The 21,709-nt window shown below is 48.3% G+C and overlaps 1 protein-coding gene across 1 annotated transcript; it reads right to left on the bottom strand.

Annotated features, from left to right (window-relative positions):
* Positions 1–795: 795 nt before the first annotated feature.
* On the bottom strand, positions 796–19,413 carry LOC308130129 (histone-lysine N-methyltransferase SUV39H1-like; the record flags this gene model as incomplete). Its single annotated transcript, XM_080496329.1, has 7 exons — positions 796–929; positions 5,722–5,851; positions 7,457–7,603; positions 11,284–11,949; positions 13,432–13,577; positions 16,828–16,950; positions 19,314–19,413. 7 exons carry the CDS (start codon positions 19,411–19,413, stop codon positions 796–798), a joined length of 1,446 nt encoding a protein of 481 aa, XP_080352455.1.
* Between the last annotated feature and the right edge of the window lie 2,296 nt (positions 19,414–21,709).

Raw genomic sequence — 21,709 nt, forward strand, 5'->3', positions numbered from 1 at the left:
TCCTCCGGGACACAGGACTGTTTCCTGCTCAGCAGCAGAAGCATTTATTTACATTAACTCTATACATGTACAGCTTTTTGTACCTAAACTAGACCTGCTGCCCTCACTGCTGCACACACACACACACACACACACACACACACACACACACACACACACACACACACACACACACACACACACACACACACACACACACACACACACACACACACACACACACACACACACACACACACACAGTCTAAAAACCCCTGGAGTGGTGGACACAAAGAAGAAGAAAAGGTTCCACAGCGTCTGTACAGTGTTCCTTCCTCCAGGCGAGGTGCGCCCCCTGCAGGCCGGGGTCCTTCCTCCAGGCGAGGTGCGCCCCCTGCAGGCCGGGGTCCTTCCTCCAGGCGAGGTGCGCCCCCTGCAGGCCGGGGTCACCCCTCCAGGCCGGGGTCACCCCTCCAGGCGAGGTGCGCCCCCTGCAGGCCGGGGTCCTTCCTCCAGGCGAGGTGCGCCCCCAGCAGGCCGGGGTCACCCCTCCAGGCGAGGTGCGCCCCCTGCAGGCCGAGGTCACCCCTCCAGGCGAGGTGCGCCCCCTGCAGGCCGAGGTCACTCCTCCAGGCGAGGTGCGCCCCCTGCAGGCCGGGGTCACCCCTCCAGGCGAGGTGCGCCCCCTGCAGGCCGAGGTCACCCCTCCAGGCGAGGTGCGCCCCCTGCAGGCCGAGGTCACTCCTCCAGGCGAGGTGCGCCCCCTGCAGGCCGAGGTCACCCCTCCAGGCGAGGTGCGCCCCCTGCAGGCCGAGGTCAGAACAGGTACTTTCGACAGGAGTCTGAGCCACAGCGACACTCCACTCGGAGCCTCTTCTTGGGGGAGCCGGGGAGCCCGGCCACGCTGAAGCTGGAGTCCATCTTGGTGCTCTCCGTGTCCACGGGATCGACTGGAGACACAAAGCAGGAAGCTCAGATCTCCACTTCCTGTCCTCAAGCCCCACTGACTCCACATCTCATTCTAGCACTACTTTAAAACATTTAGCAGTTTGAGAATATTTTGCAGAGCCAGCAGCTTTTCTCTAAACAGCTGTTTTACTATCTTCAACTATTTTATTGGAAAAGGAAAAATATCAATAACTTCATCAAAGGAAACCGGCTCAAATAACTGGTTCCATGAATTCAAATCACAATGTTTAAAGGTATACAGGAGGATTTTCAGGAATTTTAGGAAAGAACCGCCCTCTCCACCTTTTGAAAAAAATGCACATGCGCAACGCTGTACCTGCTCCCGAGACGGAACGCCTACTAAAACGTGTAGAGAGACGTGACGAGCCCAGTTCTCCTCGTGCACGCTCTGTTTACAAGTCACAAGTCGCCATCGCTCACATAAGCTCACTTTACAAGAAGATTTGCACCAGAGGGGGTGAAACTGTGTAAAAATGTGGGAGAATAATGCGTGGGGTCGGCCAGCGGCATGATGAGAACCGTGTGGAGTGAGCTGCAGGGACGAGCACGTACGACGGCCTTACGTCATATATCACCACAATGATTGACAATTGGGAGGACCAGTTATTTTGATGATCCACCCGGAAGAAGAAAATCCTCTACTATACCTTTAAGAGATGAATATAATCCTGATTCTTATCTAAACTAGTATTTATTAGTAGTTCCAGTACTTATTCACTGTTTAACGGTCAGTGTGTGTTGTCCTGCTGTCTCCATGTCTCTGATGTTCTGCCTCCTGCTGCACACAACCCTACCTACCCTACCTACCCTACCTACGGTATCAACAAAGTCATCTTTCACCCTTTAGTACTGTATTCTGGACTCAACCTTGTAAGTAGTGATAACTCCAGAGGTAACTCCAGAGGTAGCTCCAGAGGTAACTCCAGAGATAACTCCAGAGGTAGCTCCAGAGGTAACTCCAGAGGTAACTCCAGAGGTAACTCCAGAGGTAACTCCAGAGATAACTCCAGAGGTAACTCCAGAGATAACTCCAGAGGTAACTCCAGAGATAACTCCAGAGGTAACTCCAGAGGTAGCTCCAGAGATAACTCCAGAGATAACTCCAGAGGTAGCTCCAGAGGTAGCTCCAGAGGTAACTCCAGAGGTAACTCCAGAGGTAGCTCCAGAGGTAACTCCAGAGGTAACTCCAGAGGTAACTCCAGAGGTAGCTCCAGAGATAACTCCAGAGGTAACTCCAGAGATAACTCCAGAGGTAACTCCAGAGATAACTCCAGAGGTAACTCCAGAGATAACTCCAGAGATAACTCCAGAGGTAACTCCAGAGGTAACTCCAGAGATAACTCCAGAGGTAACTCCAGAGGTAACTCCAGAGGTAACTCCAGAGATAACTCCAGAGGTAACTCCAGAGGTAACTCCAGAGGTAACTCCAGAGGTAGCTCCAGAGATAACTCCAGAGGTAACTCCAGAGGTAACTCCAGAGGTAACTCCAGAGGTAGCTCCAGAGATAACTCCAGAGGTAACTCCAGAGATAACTCCAGAGGTAACTCCAGAGGTAACTCCAGAGGTAACTCCGGATAACTCCAGAGGTAACTCCAGAGGTATCTCCAGAGGTAACTCCAGAGGTATCTCCAGAGATAACTCCAGAGGTAACTCCAGAGGTAACTCCAGAGGTATCTCCAGAGGTAACTCCAGAGATAACTCCAGAGGTAACTCCAGAGGTAACTCCAGAGATAACTCCAGAGATAACTCCAGAGATAACTCCAGAGATAACTCCAGAGGTAACTCCAGAGATAACTCCAGAGGTAACTCCAGAGGTAACTCCAGAGGTAACTCCAGAGATAACTCCAGAGGTAACTCCAGAGATAACTCCAGAGGTAACTCCAGAGGTAACTCCAGAGGTAACTCCGGATAACTCCAGAGGTAACTCCAGAGGTATCTCCAGAGGTAACTCCAGAGGTATCTCCAGAGATAACTCCAGAGGTAACTCCAGAGGTAACTCCAGAGGTATCTCCAGAGGTAACTCCAGAGATAACTCCAGAGGTAACTCCAGAGATAACTCCAGAGGTAACTCCAGAGATAACTCCAGAGGTAACTCCAGAGGTAACTCCAGAGGTAACTCCAGAGGTAACTCCAGAGGTAACTCCAGAGATAACTCCAGAGGTAACTCCAGAGATAACTCCAGAGGTAGCTCCAGAGGTAACTCCAGAGGTAACTCCAGAGGTAGCACCAGAGGTAAATCCAGAGATAACTCCAGAGGTAACTCCAGAGATAACTCCAGAGGTAACTCCAGAGGTAACTCCAGAGGTAACTCCAGAGATAACTCCAGAGGTAGCTCCAGAGGTAACTCCAGAGGTAACTCCAGAGATAACTCCAGAGGAAACTCCAGAGGTAACTCCAGAGGTAACTCCAGAGGTAGCTCCAGAGGTAGCTCCAGAGGTAATTCCAGAGATAACTCCAGAGGTAACTCCAGAGATAACTCCAGAGGTAACTCCGGATAACTCCAGAGGTAACTCCAGAGGTAACTCCAGAGGTAACTCCAGAGGTAACTCCAGAGGTAACTCCAGAGGTAACTCCAGAGGTAACTCCAGAGGTAACTCCGGATAACTCCAGAGGTAACTCCGGATAACTCCAGAGGTAACTCCAGAGGTAACTCCAGAGGTATCTCCAGAGGTAACTCCAGAGGTAACTCCAGAGGTAACTCCAGAGATAACTCCAGAGATAACTCCAGAGGTAACTCCAGAGGTAGCTCCAGAGGTAACTCCAGAGGTAACTCCAGAGGTAACTCCAGAGATAACTCCAGAGATAACTCCAGAGGTAACTCCGGATAACTCCAGAGGTAACTCCAGAGATAACTCCAGAGGTAACTCCAGAGATAACTCCAGAGGTAACTCCAGAGGTAACTCCAGAGGTAACTCCAGAGGTAACTCCAGAGGTAACTCCAGAGATAACTCCAGAGGTAACTCCAGAGGTAACTCCAGAGGTAACTCCAGAGGTAACTCCAGAGATAACTCCAGAGGTAACTCCAGAGGTAACTCCAGAGGTAGCTCCAGAGGTAACTCCAGAGGTAGCTCCAGAGGTAACTCCAGAGGTAGCTCCAGAGGTAACTCCAGAGGTAACTCCAGAGGTAACTCCGGATAACTCCAGAGATAACTCCAGAGGTAACTCCAGAGGTAACTCCGGATAACTCCAGAGGTAACTCCAGAGGTAACTCCAGAGGTATCTCCAGAGGTAACTCCAGAGGTAACTCCAGAGGTAACTCCAGAGATAACTCCAGAGGTAACTCCAGAGGTAACTCCAGAGGTAACTCCAGAGGTAGCTCCAGAGGTAACTCCAGAGATAACTCCAGAGGTAACTCCAGAGATAACTCCAGAGGTAACTCCAGAGATAACTCCAGAGGTAACTCCGGATAACTCCAGAGATAACTCCGGATAACTCCAGAGATAACTGCAGAGGTAACTCCAGAGGTAACTCCAGAGGTAACTCCAGAGATAACTCCAGAGATAACTCCAGAGATAACTCCAGAGGTAACTCCAGAGATAACTCCAGAGGTAGCTCCAGAGGTAACTCCAGAGGTAACTCCAGAGGTAGCACCAGAGGTAAATCCAGAGGTAACTCCAGAGGTAACTCCAGAGGTAACTCCAGAGATAACTCCAGAGGTAGCTCCAGAGGTAACTCCAGAGGTAACTCCAGAGATAACTCCAGAGGAAACTCCAGAGGTAACTCCAGAGGTAACTCCAGAGGTAACTCCAGAGGTAACTCCAGAGGTAACTCCAGAGGTAGCTCCAGAGGTAACTCCAGAGGTAACTCCAGAGATAACTCCAGAGGTAACTCCGGATAACTCCAGAGGTAACTCCGGATAACTCCAGAGGTAACTCCAGAGGTAACTCCAGAGGTAACTCCAGAGGTAACTCCAGAGGTAACTCCAGAGGTAACTCCAGAGGTAACTCCAGAGGTAACTCCAGAGGTATCTCCAGAGGTAACTCCAGAGGTAACTCCAGAGGTAACTCCAGAGATAACTCCAGAGATAACTCCAGAGGTAACTCCAGAGGTAGCTCCAGAGGTAACTCCAGAGGTAACTCCAGAGGTAACTCCGGATAACTCCAGAGGTAACTCCAGAGATAACTCCAGAGGTAACTCCAGAGATAACTCCAGAGGTAACTCCAGAGGTAACTCCAGAGATAACTCCAGAGGTAACTCCAGAGGTAACTCCAGAGGTAACTCCAGAGATAACTCCAGAGGTAACTCCAGAGGTAACTCCAGAGGTAACTCCAGAGGTAACTCCAGAGGTAACTCCAGAGATAACTCCGCCCCCCCTGATGACCCATCTGGCCCCGGCCTGGTTCCTCTCTGGTCCAGGAAAGAAGAGGACCAGCATAGCTCCTGTTCAGAACCGGCTTCTCTGGCCCTGGACCAGAACTAGAACCTGGTTCTTTCCAGAGGAAAAGCCCACAGAGTACTGAACGTAATTGTTGCTCCTTATGAGTGAAGAAATCTCTACAATAACTACATGGCATCCAAAAGAATGTGCATTGAAAAAACATGGATCAAGTTCATTATTAAACTCAACAAATCAGCTGCTTGTGACCTATCGGACCTCTACATCCCCTTTGTCTTTGAGGGTTGGAGGATCCAGATCCGTCACCCCAGACCTCCCCCGACCTCCGACCCTACAGTGAACTCTGCTCTCCTCACATATTGTCATTATTTGATCTGGACCCCACTCCGTACAGAGAATGTACATTATCAGGTGTGTGTGTGAGTTGCTAAACGTACTGTGCATCCTGTAGTCGAAGGTGAGCTCCTCTCCAGAACGGATGGATCGCGTGGAGAACAGAGCGATTCTTGGAAGCCTTTCATCGATGTTCTCGATGAACACGTTGAACACCTGCAGGTTGGGGGTGCACTGCAGGAAACACACAGTTAGAGAGGAGGCAGTCCGGAGCACAGAGACCAAGAACAGACGGCTGTATGGTGGTGCAGTGGTTCAACACCGCCCAGGGTGGTGCAGTGGTTCAACACTGCCCAGGGTGGTGCAGTGGTTCAACACCGCCCATGGTGGTGCAGTGGTACAACACCGCCCAGGGTGGTGCAGTGGTTCAACACCGCCCAGGGTGGTGCAGTGGTTCAACACCGCCCAGGGTGGTGCAGTGGTACAACACCGCCCAGGGTGGTGCAGTGGTCCAAACACCGCCCAGGGTGGTGCAGTGGTTCAACACCGCCCAAGGTGGTGCAGTGGTTCAACACCACCCAGGGTGGTGCAGTGGTTAAACACCACCCAGGGTGGTGCAGTGGTTCAACACCGCCCAGGGTAGTGCAGTGGTTCAAACACCGCCCAGGGTGGTGCAGTGGTTCAACACCGCCCATGGTGGGTTACAGTTTCCTCGTCACTCTCCGGTTCATACAGAGACAAACTTCCAGAATGCCATTCTTCTTATGATTTAAATAAAACTAAACTGGGCAGGAACTAGTCACCTCCCTCTCCTGGCTGGGCGGGAACTAGTCACCTCCCTCTCCTGGCTGGGCGGGAACTAGTCACCTCCCTCTCCTGGCTGGGCGGGAACTAGTCACCTCCCTCCTCCTGGCTGGGCGGGAACTAGTCACCTCCCTCCTCCTGGCTGGGCGGGAACTAGTCACCTCCCTCTCCTGGCTGGGCGGGAACTAGTCACCTCCCTCCTCCTGGCTGGGCGGGAACTAGTCACCTCCCTCTCCTGGCTGGGCGGGAACTAGTCACCTCCCTCTCCTGGCTGGGCGGGAACTAGTCACCTCCCTCCTCCTGGCTGGGCGGGAACTAGTCACCTCCCTCCTCCTGGCTGGGCGGGAACTAGTCACCTCCCTCTCTTGGCTGGGCGGGAACTAGTCACCTCCCTCTCCTGGCTGGGCGGGAACTAGTCACCTCCCTCTCCTGGCTGGGCGGGAACTAGTCACCTCCCTCTCCTGACTGGGCGGGAACTAGTCACCTCCTAGACCTCCTCTTTTCTCTCACAGATTCAATTCAATTCAACTTTATTTATACAGCCAGGTTGTGGTGTGTACGTTCTCCACGGTACCACACACACACATGCACCTTGCCCCCCCCCCATGCCGAGACCCGTGTGGTAAAAGGAATTTCCCCGAGGGGATTAACACAGTGCAATAAAATATCAAACAAAATAAGAACTGCAAATCATCCACATGATAAAGTTCACTGTTCATTTCAAGCCGTATCACAACAGGTGCACTCGACTACGTTACCACAGTTACTGTATATTGAGATTATACTGTACCACAACCTCTCCAAAAGCCCTTCCTCCTCACAATCTTCGCAGATTTCCCCTCTTATTCTCACTTGCGTACGGAGCCCCTCTGGTGACGTTGGTGGAAAAACAAAATATTGCTTAATAACGCGTGGCCACGCGTTATTAAGCAATATTTTGTTTTTTCCACCAACGTCACCAGAGGGGCTCCGTACTTGCGCTACAACACACTGGGGAAATGCTACCCGCTGTGTGGATTAAGTGCAGACACTCACACTGTGGTTGACAAAGTGTGAGATGTTCCCCATGTGAGCCGCGTCCACTGTGTACACGTCTTCCACGTAGTCCAGGTCGAACAGGTACGTGGAGCCCTGGCGGTCATACACCTGACCCCTCCTCTCCGCTTCGTCTGTCGTGATGATCTGGAGGAAACAAGGCCACACAACACTGTAACTCCTGCAGACGTGCAGGACACATGGACAGCACACACACGGCACAACCTTTTGAACAAACAATGCACAGAACAGAGGCATTACAACTCCTCCAGAAGTGAGGACAACCTGCTGCCAGGTTCTGCCGTTGCCTCCTACAACAGGTATATATCTGACATGTATATTACCGTATTTTCCGTACTATAAGGCACCTAAATACCTCAAATTTTCTCAAAAGCTGCCAGTGCGCCTTATAACCCGGTGCGCCTTATATATGGACGATTGTTCTACTCGAGACTTCTATTTGACAGCTGAACAACCAGAAGCTTTTATTTTGACAACTCTAACTTTGCAACCGGATCTTCAGAGCGGACGACACTCCACACAACACCTTCATCACTCATGGTTGCACACCAACATTCTAACAAACCAAAATAAACTAGATGAAATAATGACTCCCTAAACTGGGGAACAAAAACACATAAACACAATCAACACAACACCAAGCCCAACAACAACCCACAATAACCTCCAACAACACAAAACATGAATTTGTCGCTGCAAGGCATGATGGGACATCATGCCTTGCAGCGACAAATTCAACCTGAGCTCCTCAGTGCAGCCGATAGAAACTCCCATAATTCATTGCAGCTGTTTGTGGTGTTTTAAATGCAATTATTGGGGGTTCTATTTGGTTTGTGGTGTCGGTAATGATTGTGTTGTGTTGTGTTTTTGTTGCTTAGTTCATGTAGTTTAGTTTATTACCGGTAGTTGTAAGTTGTCAACCAGCAGTGAAGAAGGTTTTGTGTGTAGTGTCCTCCTGGCATAGGCTGCAGGTAGGACTATCAAAATAAAGTGTGTGCACCTCTCTGGGTGTTAGAATCAGTGGAAAATGTAACTTAATGGCTTTGAGCTTAAAGGTTGCTGATCACTGGTCTATTCCATGCGCCTTATAGGGCGGTGCGCCTTATATATGAATGAAGTTGTAAATTATGTCAATCAATGTAGGTGCGCCTTATAACCTACTTGACACCAGCACCCCACTGCACTGCAGAAAGCCCTCCTGGAACCTTGGTGTCCAGTGCCAAGAAGCACCCGCAGCCTCGCCCAGGCCTTTTTCTACTTCATCCTACCACAGATGAAGTAGAGGGACACTGGCGGTGACGGCTTACCTTTCCTTATGGTGCCTCTGCAGGCGTCTGAGAAAATGTACAGGAATCTGGGCATATGTTCAGGAATTGCAGATAATCTCTCCTTCATAACGAGGGGAAGTCCTGCACATGGGGCCGAGCGCCTGCTGCACAAACACCCAGTTCAACCTGTAAGCCCTGAATACAACCAGCCACAGCTCCACATGGAGGAGCAACAACATCTGTGGGCGCGGCTAGATTTCCTCATCTTTTTCTTATTTAAAAACAAAGAAAAAGAAAGAAAAACCCGAGTATTGAACACAGCCTCCGTGCCACGGAGCATCGTGCACAAAGCAGCACACGATGACTACAGTATAAAATCCTTGTCCTAACGAGGTCAGGAAGACGTGATTTTTACGCTTTTGAGAAGTAGAGGTGCTGAAAACAGCACAGATACAAGCGAGAGTGGGGGAAAAAAAGTAGAAGTTGTTGTTTTTCGAGGCTCCGCAAGCCGTGATTTTCAGTTGTCAGTCGTCAAAGTGTTCACACTGCTCACTGCTGTACAAGACAGATTGAAATCCTGGTTTTTGCAGACTGTTGGAGCTGAAGCCGTGCCAACCGGACGTGAGTTGATGTGATTACACAAGAATAAAACGTCATAAGCGTTCAGGAAACATAAGGCGCTAAACATGGACAGAACAGAAAAACATGTGGTGGCTCTGAAACAGTGATGACGTCCCAAACACCAGACTCAGTGGGATGGTGGCTGCAGCTCATGACCGACACCTCAGACACCCAAGAACTGTGAACAAAGCCCAACACATTCCTACGATCTGATCTTCCTCGTGCAGTTTGAGAGTCTGAAAGAGACGGAGCTGACAACTCAGATCAGGGGGATGGAGACAAAGACAAAAAACTAAATTGCAGCGATGTTGTATCTAATTCACAGAGTGCCAACAGAGCATAGAATGCATCAATCTGAGGGGACGTTGGTTAACATCACAAAGAGGATCATGTCCTTCAAAACCTTCCAGGGTCACAAACATGCTGCAGCTTCACCTCCTTGCTCAGCTGGAGAAAGCAGGTGAAGCAGAGGAAAGACTAGAGAATAGAGAGAAGAGGAGCCACAGATGTAGCTGAGGGACAAAGGAGAAGATTTCCCCTCCGCCACCAATCATTTTGGAAAATGACATTCAAGCACCGTCTTAAATGCACGTTTGAAGAAAGTAAACACTCGCTGCTGTTCTGAGACTGTGTGACCATCTGTGGAGGGACACAAGCAAGAAACAAGGAAAAAGCAGGAAACATTTGAAGAGTTTTTTAAATAAAGAAATCTCATTTTATACAATATCGTCAGAATACTGTTACGGGGTATTAAAAACTAATCAAGGTAGTTTTGTTTGCTTATATCCCTACTCAGTTAAATACATTTCCCTGATGACCTGCTGCTTTATCTGAAATCCCTAAAGCAGGTTAAACCTGGAGAACAAACTCACAAAGTGTGGTTAAAATCCCTGAAACAAACTAAAAATGTAATGTATCTCCTGTACACTGTATGAAACTTCACAAACACAAAGCATCAGTGTGAAGCAGAACTAGATCTGGACAGCTGAGTGAGCTGCAGCACCTTCAACGGCTCATCCACTGAGAAATGAAGCAGCTTCGCTTGTATTTGTTGAGTTAGAGAGTGGTGACTTGTTTTTCATGTAATAATCAGCTTTACTAGAAATCACCATAAAGGACCAATCCTTCTGTGACTCCATGTCTAAATGAAAACATGTGGACGTGGCTGTTGGCAGGTTTGAACCTGGAGTTTGTCCCTTCTCTGTGTGTCTGCAGACATTTTCTCCTGCTTCTTGTGAAAACCCAACCGAGCTTGATGGCCGATATTGGGACTTGATGTTTGACCTCTGATAGGACAGTGGGCCTGTTAAAGGGTCAAGGTTTGCCAGATGTATCTCAATGCTGCAAGAGTTTAAAAAAAAAGTGCCATTTATTTAAAGCAAATATTTGCAGGGGAGTGTAAATAATGTGAAATGGCACCTGCTTCATGATACATCGCTTTGAAATATATCTAAATGTTAGAAAATCTCATTTAATGGTCATATGTGAGGAGTTGTTTACAAGACAATTTGACAAATAGATATGTCCAGTGTTTGTTACTGTCATTAAATATGATGTCACAGCTTTTTAAAATGGGAGCATAAATCAGGAGCTGGAAGTAAGAGGTGCTTTTATATAGCAAAACATGTCAGCTTTAACTAAGGCTTAAAGCTCAACGTCATGTTTTTCCACCATGAACACAAATCCTACACAAGGAGCGTGGTCTGTCTGTTAAAAGAACGTAGTGTTGTGTGTGGTGTTTGTGTTTCCCCTGGGAGGAGTGAAGCTCTCTGCTCCACATGGACAAAGTTGAATACAAGTGAAGAATCTACGGCGCTTAGTGTGGAGGAAAGGTTCTTGAACGTGGTCAGTGAAGTGGCGCTGCCTCACATGGAGGGATCCAGGATCAGCCCTGGAGGTTGTGGTTGTGGTTCTTACCTCGCCCACGTACTCCATGACGAAGGTGTTCTTCTTGATGTGCTGCAGCGTGCGGACGCCCCAGCCCCGGCCGTTCCCCGTCTTGAAGATGCACAGGTCGATCTGGATGCCGTGCTGCACCACCCTGTTGGGGCAGCCGGGGGGGCAGCGGCACTGGGAGTTGCACTCGTAGATGGGCTTCCCGGGCCGGATCCGGACCTGCCCCCTGTCGTTGTAGGCCACGCGGTGCTGCGAGGCCCCGGGGCAGCAGCCCTTCACCGGGTCCTGGAAGCAGTTCTTGCACTCGCAGCCCACGGCCATCTCGTCCAGCACGATGCCCGGCCCCACCTCGTAGTTGTTGATGTAGGTGAAGTTCTTTGGGGGGCCCTCCAGGTCCACCTCGTTCACCACAAAGATGCGACCCGGATGGTCGCAGGTGTAATTCAAATGGGCCTCCCAGCGCTGCAGGCTCTGACGGGCTTTGGCTTTGTGGACCAGGAAGGAGGACACTTCTTTGTCCAGCTTCTTGGGGATGCATTTGGGGGTCCTCTTGTAGCGCCTGCGGACGTGGTCCAGGTCCTGGTGGAACTGCTTGATCAGTTTGGGGCATTTGAGGTTCCTCTTGGGTTCCCATGTGTTCTCTGACTCTTTGAAGCCCCTCCACTTCACCAAGTAGAACTCCTCCTCCTGGAGGACACACACATCATTGATCCATTTCAGATCTCACACTTTGCATGAAATCAAGAGCTGTGTTCATCAGAAGCAAGGGCATCAAGGTCACTGCAAGGTCACGTGTGACAGAACGGCCGCGAGCAGGAGAAACACTGAAACATGGCGCCTGCATCGTCCCCATGTCTGTCCGTCCCTGGAGCATGAGACAACAACTAGTTCCTGGTTGGCTAGAAGCAGCCGCTTGACATGAACACAAACCAAAGACGTCACAGAAACAATCGGCTTGTACGTTTCCCCCGACAAGAAGCTGTGTTTTCTCTTTCCCCCTGTATGAACAGCAGTGTTGGGACTAACGCCTTATTAGGTAACACATCACAGTAACTAGTTACTTTGTCTGAATCAGTAAGGCGTTCATCATCACTGCGACTTAAACAGGCTCGTTACTCGTTACTTCACGTGCATAACTCAACTGCAGTTACCGTGGTAACCGTGAAGCACACGTGCAGTTTGCACTTTTATTGATGATTCCTGCTAAATGTTCTGAGCCAGTTTATTTTCTATACTGCCTGTTTCAATGGCTACAATAAATATGCCCAGCAAAAGTTTCACCATACTGTACGTTGTGTTTTGTTGACCCACTGCTTCACCGTAGTGACACTGGGGACAATGAGCACATGTGTCAGTTGTTTACTCGAGTACTCTGCCATAACAAGACAAAGTAACGTGTGTAGAAGGTTGGAGACAATAGAAATACATGTAAAGAGTAAAACAGACATTAGAAGTTGACATTTCATCCTTCACTCAGTCACACTACACTGCCATTGCACGTTCAAGCCTCTAGGTGGCGCATTGCCAGAGGACTGGCAGGAGGCACCAGGTTCAAAAGATTAAGTTACTTTCCCTAGTAACGAGTAACTTAAAGTAAATGAGTTACATTTGAAAGTAGTACCTCGTAGCTGTAACTGAGTTACTAATTTAAAGTAAGTTGCCTGATGAACAGAATAAATTAATGGCAGGAGAACCCTCCTGATTCCCTTTGTTGTGATTTCCCCCTTATTGCCTCCAAGTTAAATATGAGCATATATTCATGTAGTGTGAAAGGAATATTTTATTGTGGACATAGAATCACACCAGTGATTGCAGTATGACATGCAGTATATCATGTATAGTATATACATATGGCGTAAGAACATCCAGTGGCCCAGTCCTATATCGAACAGTGACTTCTGTGTACCGTTACACCCCGAACTGTCTGGTATGTCTATCATTTCAGGGAATCTAAGATGTGTTTTATTACAAAGGAAAAAGTAAATGCGGCCCCATTTTACCCAAAACATTAAGTGGAACGTTAAACAAATAGGATGCAAAGATTTCCAGAAGACCATAGAAATCATAGGACAATTCCATAAATGTTTCTGGGCATTATAATGCAAGGGTTAAATCAAACTACTTGTGTACAAAAGGCTGTGAAGTATGAGGATCCCAAGCAGGGCGTACCTTGATCTTCTTGTAGTCACAGAGGAACTCCACCTCATAGTCATTGATATTGGTTCTGCTGACGCCGAGCTGTGGACAGTAGAGCTTCTCTGTGCGACACAGGGCCTCCAGCTCCTCCCAGGACATCTTGCAGGCCACGCTGCAACCTGACAAACACACACTCAGCACCACACCAAACAGCACCATGTGCACGGCGTTCCAGTGGAGTGGATTAAACGTGTGGGAGGATTCAAACCTGCAACTCACTGGCTACAATAAGACCAGCACACGGTCCCGTCCAGACAACAAAGAAAAAGCAGGCCAATAAAAGCTGCTGTTCCTGAATTCTGCCCGAGAGGCAAGATAACAGAAAACAGACTATTAGAACTGAAGAGGAATTATAGCAAACTGCAGCAGTTTATATATTGTTTCTTTGGTCTTTTCAATATGACATTTTAATTCCCCTGGATTGTCCCATTACTTCTCTTAGTGTCACATTTTGTATATACTTGTCAAATATGTGTCCTTTGATTTTACCAATAGTAAGAACTTTATAACAATGATGAAAAGAACTGATTTTGTATTATCATGAATGACATTTTGTTATGATCAGACTGCTATTAGGGACCGAGCCCGGAAGGCCAGGACCCGATTGTATTTGTTATGTTCTCATTGTTTCTTCTTACTCCCGACGCCTCATTAAGCCCAAATTTGACCCTGAACATGCTCAGCAACTCAGCACATTTGGAACGCTCATCAGGACTGTGGAAACATTTCAGGAAATGTAGAAAGAATGTCAAACTGTGTTTCCTACTGCCACCTAGAAGCACTCAGCCGGCCCCCACGGCCTGGAGGAAACCAAAACTCAAGTGTTCGTCTCATCAAGACACAAAAATCACATGCCAACACCGCTGACCTAAATTCAACAGGAAGTCCACAATTTGCCTTTCAAAGTAAGATTTTCGGCCAAAAAAAGGCCCTCACGCAAACCATATCTCCTCTGAGGGCGAACATCGTATCGGCTTCAAAACACAATTCAATGACAGCGGAGACTCTCCTGCTCAAAAACTCAGTTCAACGTTTTGACTCGTCGAACGGTTTTGTTTTCATGTCCCGTCCAAGTCCCGCCTCCTCCCTCTTCTCGTTCAAACACACGGGGAAACCAAAACGCCTCCTGAACAACCGCCAGGACAGAACCCTCTGAGGCTAAACCGGGACTCTGAGCCACAGAACGAGCAGACCAGACGCGTGACAACAACCTGCCGAACAAGACGATGGGACATGTGGGCAAAATTCCATAAAACATGACCTTTGTGACCAGACAAATCAATGCTGTCATTTTTTTGTTCCCGCAATTCCAAATGACATTTATCAGAGTCAGACAGAGCAAAATCACCAGTCTGCATCAAACTGAGCTTCCTAGTGTCTAAAGTTTACATCCCACTGCTTCCAAAGCCAAAACATGTGGATGGAACCCGTCATCTCTCCCCCTCTGACGCCATCATCCACTGCAGGTGCTCAAAACCCTGTTGCATCATTCACAGCCAGTATTACACAAGACCATGGAAATCAAACTGTGGCCACTAATCTGCTGGTCATGGCTTTCCAAATAAAAGCCCTTATTTGATTAAAAATGCCCCTAAATCTTAAAAAATATATATTAGGCAATTAGTGGTTGGTTGGCTTTCAAAATAAAAGTCCTTTTTTGTGAAAACCTTCAACATTTACATTTGATCAATATTTCCTTGGGCCAGGGGCCATGATGGGCCAGGGGGCATGATGGGCCAGAGACCATGATGGGCCAGGGGCCATGATGGGCCAGAGACCATGATGGGCCAGGGGCCATGATGGGCCAGAGACCATGATGGGCCAGAGACCATGATGGGCCAGGGGCCATGATGGGCCAGAGACCATGATGGGCCAGAGACCATGATGGGCCAGGGGCCATGATGGGCCAGGGGCCATCATTGGGCTGACCCCCACGGGCCACAGTCCAAAGTGCAAGGTCCCCATAGAGGCTGCTTACAGCTTTAATATTCCGTGGTCTTTTCCAGTGCCACACCTTGAATGTAACACTTTGTTCACCCTCTGTACAGGGATTGTATTCGTGCTGTTCGTACTACTAGAGTTTTTCCACTGTATATCCTGTTGTGTCTGGAGGATGCAGTATGAATGGAAGTTTCTGTACATGTCTGAAGAGAAAACAGGTTCACGCTTTAGAAATCAATTCACCTAATGTATTTTTTCCTTGTAACAAAAGGAAAAATGGAGTTTCCAGTTATTCCATCCATGTTCCATACTACTTTGTCCCGTCCAGGGTGGCACTGGAGCGAATCCTTTAGGGCACGTGTGTGGAACTCCGGTCCTGGAGGGCCGCAGCCCTGCATGTTCTCCATGTGTCCCTGCTTCCACACAGCTGATGGCAATGAGCAGCTGGTTATCTGGCTTCGTGCTGAAGGTGCTGATGAAGCATCAGGACATCCAGTGGAGGGAGACGTGGAAAACATGCAGAGCTTCGGCCCTCCAGGATCTGAGTTTGACACCCCTGGTGTAGGGTGAGGGCCGGGAGGCCAAACAGCCACACACTGACATTCACACCACGAGGCAATTCAGCGTCACCAGTTAACCTCTGCAACTGTGGGGACTTTGGAGGAAAACCCATGCACACAGGGAGAACATGCTCCACACAGAACGGCCCGGCCAGTATTTCAACCCCACACTTCCTGCTGTGAGCTGAGCTCTCACCACTGTGCAGCTGCATTTGCAGGTAGTAACGTATGAACTTTGCTATTTTTATTCATTTTTCCCTGTTCTGTTGTGGAGCCCTTTCACTGCTCCCGACAAGCTGATAGCAAATTGATCACTTTGTTTGTCTGGAAGTTTCTAACAGTCCATGACCTCTGACCCCTGTCTGTGTCGCTTCAATAATACAGATCTGATCAGAAGTAAGTATAACTGCGCAGGTGTCTTATGAGGTGCCCTGCTCCATTTAAAAGCTCAGTTTTGTTCCGTACGTAACGTTACAATCGGAGGATTAAACTCGGACTGCCTTTTAAAGCGACTCGTCTCTCGCCACGGCGACAACACGGTAGTTCCTGGTCACCTCACAGCAGCTTATCTCTGTTACAATAGTCTCTAAATGTGTTCCATAGTGTTTCCTAAAGTGTGCAGTGACGCTGAAACTTATTCCAGGTTCGTGTGAACAGAATGAATGTTGTTCGAGGATCCAGCGTGAGTCGTGCTGCTGACGGTCGCTCCGCAGCTCCGTCACTGAAACCCTCCAACTGCGTTCTAAAATCCCAACACGACCCACAAAACCGTGTGTAAGTGTTCGCAGTGGTGAACCGACACAGCCTCTTCACTGCAGAACATGTACAATGTAAGAAAACGTGACAAATTTCAGATTACAGGAATTACCTTTCAAATTTTCCGCCATGTTTTCTGCACAGCCGCCAAAAGGGCGAGCATCTGATGGGTCGGTGGGACTTCGAAAGGGCCGCTTCTGATTGGTCGAGGGGCTGCAGGCTGCTTCCGATTGGTCTGTGAGCGTTGCGGCGGGTCGAGCAGGACGTGACGCATCACAGCATAGACATACATGTATAGAACCTGAGCGATATATATTATAGAACAACGGTCCCAACCTTTTTGGCGCCGCGGACCGGTTTAATGTCAGACAATATTTTCACCGGATGGTGGCCAGGTGTTTTTCCCACAGATGATTGTTTTTGCTGACTTTGCTCAATTTGCAGAAGGAAAAGAAGGAGAGGCCATAAAACATGGAACTGCTGTATTATTTTGTGAATGTCATTTATTTTGTTGACCCTTTATTTAGTTCTTGGTTTTGGTTCAGAGCAAAGGGACTGATCGTGTTTCTGTAGGTGAGGTAGAGGCTACTGTTCATCAAGGACAGTTTAGTCCTCAGTCTTAGCGCTATTTGTATTTATTTATATGTTTACAACGCAACAACATGCACCTCAGGACAGTTCACTAGTCTATTGTACAGTTTGTATTAGGAGTACTAGTGGGCTGAATGCCCATTTCTTCTCTAATTTATTGTAGTTTTATCTATTTTTCTAATAGTTTAAGTATTGTTTTTGAGTTTTCTATCAAAATATTCTCGTGTGAAACATTTTTCTAGCACCTTTTATGTTTATTATAAGCCTTTATTATAAAAACTTTAAATATTGTTTTGAGTTTTCCTATATTGTTAAAAATGTTTGCATGGAACTCCATTGTTTTTATTGTGTATTTAAGCGTTTAGGTGTTGCATGAATAACATAAGTCATAGTAGTTCTACACTCATACACACACTTACAAAGGCTGACTAGTGATCTCACTGACAATCAGAGGGACATGGCAGTGGAATATTTACAATGAATCCATATCACACTTTAAAACCTTGTCCACACATGTCAAATGAAGCTATAATCAACATTTCAGAATAATTCAATCTCAATATTGGTGGGAAATCTGAGTTCTACATTATTCTGATCTCAGCCCATCTTTCCTCCCTGTGATTATTTCCAGGATAAAATGAATTAACCCCAGGTTGGCTTCTTAAAAGTGAATAAATATAAAAATATATATTGAGGCCATGGTACATGAAAGCATAATGCCGTAAACCAGGACTATTCAACTCTATTTTTGGGAGGGCCACATTTTCAGAAAGCTAAGGCCCCGGGGGCCGGACAATTCCCTGAGCTATTCTTCCTGATCTCAACCTGACACATTCAAAAGTCTTTTATTTTGGTACATGGCAAAAAAGTACAAATCACTGACTTTATACACATCATACTGTTTTTGTTTTGGAACAAAGGCTGTTTCAGCCCCATAAACACATATTTGAAACATCTGAAAGATTATGTATGTCTTTCTGTATAATTGTGTAAATTCTGACATCTCTACTTGTAGTTCAAATCCCTTTCTTTCAAGCATTTTAAAATGTCTCTTTTTTTTAATAAAAAAAAAAAGTAAACAGAAGTGATCCGCGGCCGGTCGGACGTCATCGCCCGTGGGCCGCCAGTTGAATAGGCCTGCCGTAAACGTTCTCTTCTCAGTAGGTGGTGCTATTACTCTTTTGAATGTGTGTGGAGCTCCTCGCCAGGCCCAGTCTGGCCTGGCCTCCGTCAGATGAAGTCTGGGGGCAACTGGATCATGTGCAGCTGAGATAGAAACCCTTGGATTGTCATGAACAAACACTGTGATTTGCTGAGCAGGTGCAGACACGTCTTGTGATCAGTTCCCATTTTCTTCATCATGAACGTGTCAAGGTCTGTGTCACCACAGTTGAGCTTATTATGGGATAGATAGATCGATAGATTAGATCTCCCTTCAATTGTTTTTAAATCAATTCTTAAAATGTATTAGGGAAAGGAAAACAGGTCTTGTTCTGACTTCTTTATACCGCAGCTTCCTCTTGTACATGCAAGACTCTGACTGGTAAGGATGTTTGGGGCGCATGATTGGCTGCAGGAACTGTCAATCATGATGATTCCTGGGTTCAAAGGTCCTACGCTGCCAACAGAGTGGCTGAAACAAAACTAAGAAACAATCGTGGAGCCGTCTACAAACATCCACGCCGCATCCCAGAGATTTAAAATGAACTAAAGCTGCAAGCTTTGCGGGTCCTGGCACACCGACCCTGCTGGAACGTGGTGCATGCTGAGCTTTGGGGTCAGAGTGCGATAGAAATGTGGGCTCAATATTCTGTTAAAGTGGTAATAATGTTGTGCTGTGGCTCACACAGCACTCAGCAGGGATCACCCTCCCCCAGCTAATGTTGGTGGTACAACACATTTGTTCAGATGTTTCCATCAGCAGGGTCTCCTTCATCATCGAATAAAGTTTGGAAACCCATACAATAAACACAATAAATATCTTGTTTTTAAAGGCAAAGTGCAGACTTCCTTTTGGGTTTAGGTCCAGGCTGTCAGCAGATGGTTTGTAGGTCTTAATGACACGAACAACTGAGTTTTGGTTTAATCTCTCATTCTTATGAGCCATGTTGGCTGTTTTAATGTTCCTAGGTGGCGCGAGAGAACACATCTGGGCACACTGGGGGTGAAATGTTACACTTTATTGAATAGTTCACCAGTCATGGCATGCATGGCAGTAGTGATGGGTGTCTAGGGTTTGTTTATTGGGTCAAATAGGAGTTAATTTACACAGCAGAAAACTGATAAGAAACAAATATTACAACACATGCCTCCAAAGGAGGCCTTGCCTTTCAGGATTGGTCGGGGGAGGGGGGGGGGACTCGGACCACACAGCTCACAGACGGTGGATTCTAACGATCTACTATTATAGACATGTCCAGGCACCGGTGAGACTTTCCACTTCTCGCGGTTAATTATCACAAGATCTCCTCCACGGGGTTGACAGACGTAGGCAAACACAGGAGGACTGGATCCTTGCTTCAAGAGGAGTCCTTACGTTTCAGGCTCAGTCCCAATTACAATTCCTTCAGGTACAATATTGTCCTTGCTCTTTCAATGCTCAGGCTGTAAAAAAGGAATCTGGTGTGTTTGTGGAGGAAGTCATCCAAGGTATTGGGGGGTTACAGCAAATCAACTGGACTTGGAAAAGAGAAGAACACCACCGTCACACTACGTCACACCACGTCACACCACGTCACACCACCGTCACACCTCGTCACACCACAGTCACACTACAGTCACACCACGTCACACCACCGTCACACCACAGTCACACCACAGTCACACTACAGTCACACCACAGTCACACCACCGTCACACCACGTCACACCACCGTCACACCACAGTCACACCACGTCACACCACCGTCACACCACCGTCACACCACAGTCACACCACAGTCACACTACAGTCACACCACAGTCACACCACAGTCACACCACGTCACACCACCGTCACACCACCGTCACACCACAGTCACACCACGTCACACCACCGTCACACCACAGTCACACCACAGTCACACTACGTCACACCACGTCACACCACAGTCACACTACAGTCACACCACAGTCACACCACGTCACACCACCGTCACACCACAGTCACACTACAGTCACACCACAGTCACACCACAGTCACACCACATCACACCACCGTCACACCACCGTCACACCACAGTCACACCACGTCACACCACAGTCACACCACAGTCACACCACAGTCACACTACAGTCACACCACAGTCACACCACAGTCACACCACATCACACCACCGTCACACCACCGTCACACCACAGTCACACCACAGTCACACTACAGTCACACCACAGTCACACCACATCACACCACCGTCACACCACCGTCACACCACAGTCACACCACGTCACACCACAGTCACACCACCGTCACACCACCGTCACACCACAGTCACACCACAGTCACACTACAGTCACACCACAGTCACACCACAGTCACACCACATCACACCACAGTCACACCACCGTCACACCACGTCACACCACAGTCACACCACAGTCACACTACGTCACACCACAGTCACACCACGTCACACTACGTCACACCACAGTCACACCACGTCACACTACGTCACACCACAGTCACACTACGTCACACCACAGTCACACCACCGTCACACTACGTCACACCACCGTCACACCACAGTCACACCACGTCACACCACAGTCACACCACAGTCACACCACAGTCACACTACGTCACACCACAGTCACACCACCGTCACACTACGTCACACCACCGTCACACCACCGTCACACCACAGTCACACCACGTCACACCACCGTCACACCACAGTCACACCACAGTCACACTACGTCACACCACAGTCACACTACGTCACACCACCGTCACACCACAGTCACACCACGTCACACCACCGTCACACCACAGTCACACCACAGTCACACTACGTCACACCACGTCACACCACAGTCACACTACAGTCACACCACAGTCACACCACGTCACACCACCGTCACACCACAGTCACACCACAGTCACACCACAGTCACACCACCGTCACACCACGTCACACCACCGTCACACCACCGTCACACCACAGTCACACCACGTCACACCACAGTCACACTACGTCACACCACAGTCACACCACGTCACACTACGTCACACCACAGTCACACTACGTCACACCACAGTCACACCACCGTCACACTACGTCACACCACAGTCACACTACGTCACACCACGTCACACCACAGTCACACCACGTCACACCACCGTCACACTACGTCACACCACCGTCACACCACAGTCACACCACGTCACACCACAGTCACACCACGTCACACCACCGTCACACCACG

The sequence above is a fragment of the Blennius ocellaris genome (genome assembly GCF_963422515.1).
Source record: "Blennius ocellaris genome assembly, chromosome: 5".
In the NCBI taxonomy this organism is placed as follows: Eukaryota; Metazoa; Chordata; class Actinopteri; order Blenniiformes; family Blenniidae; genus Blennius; species Blennius ocellaris.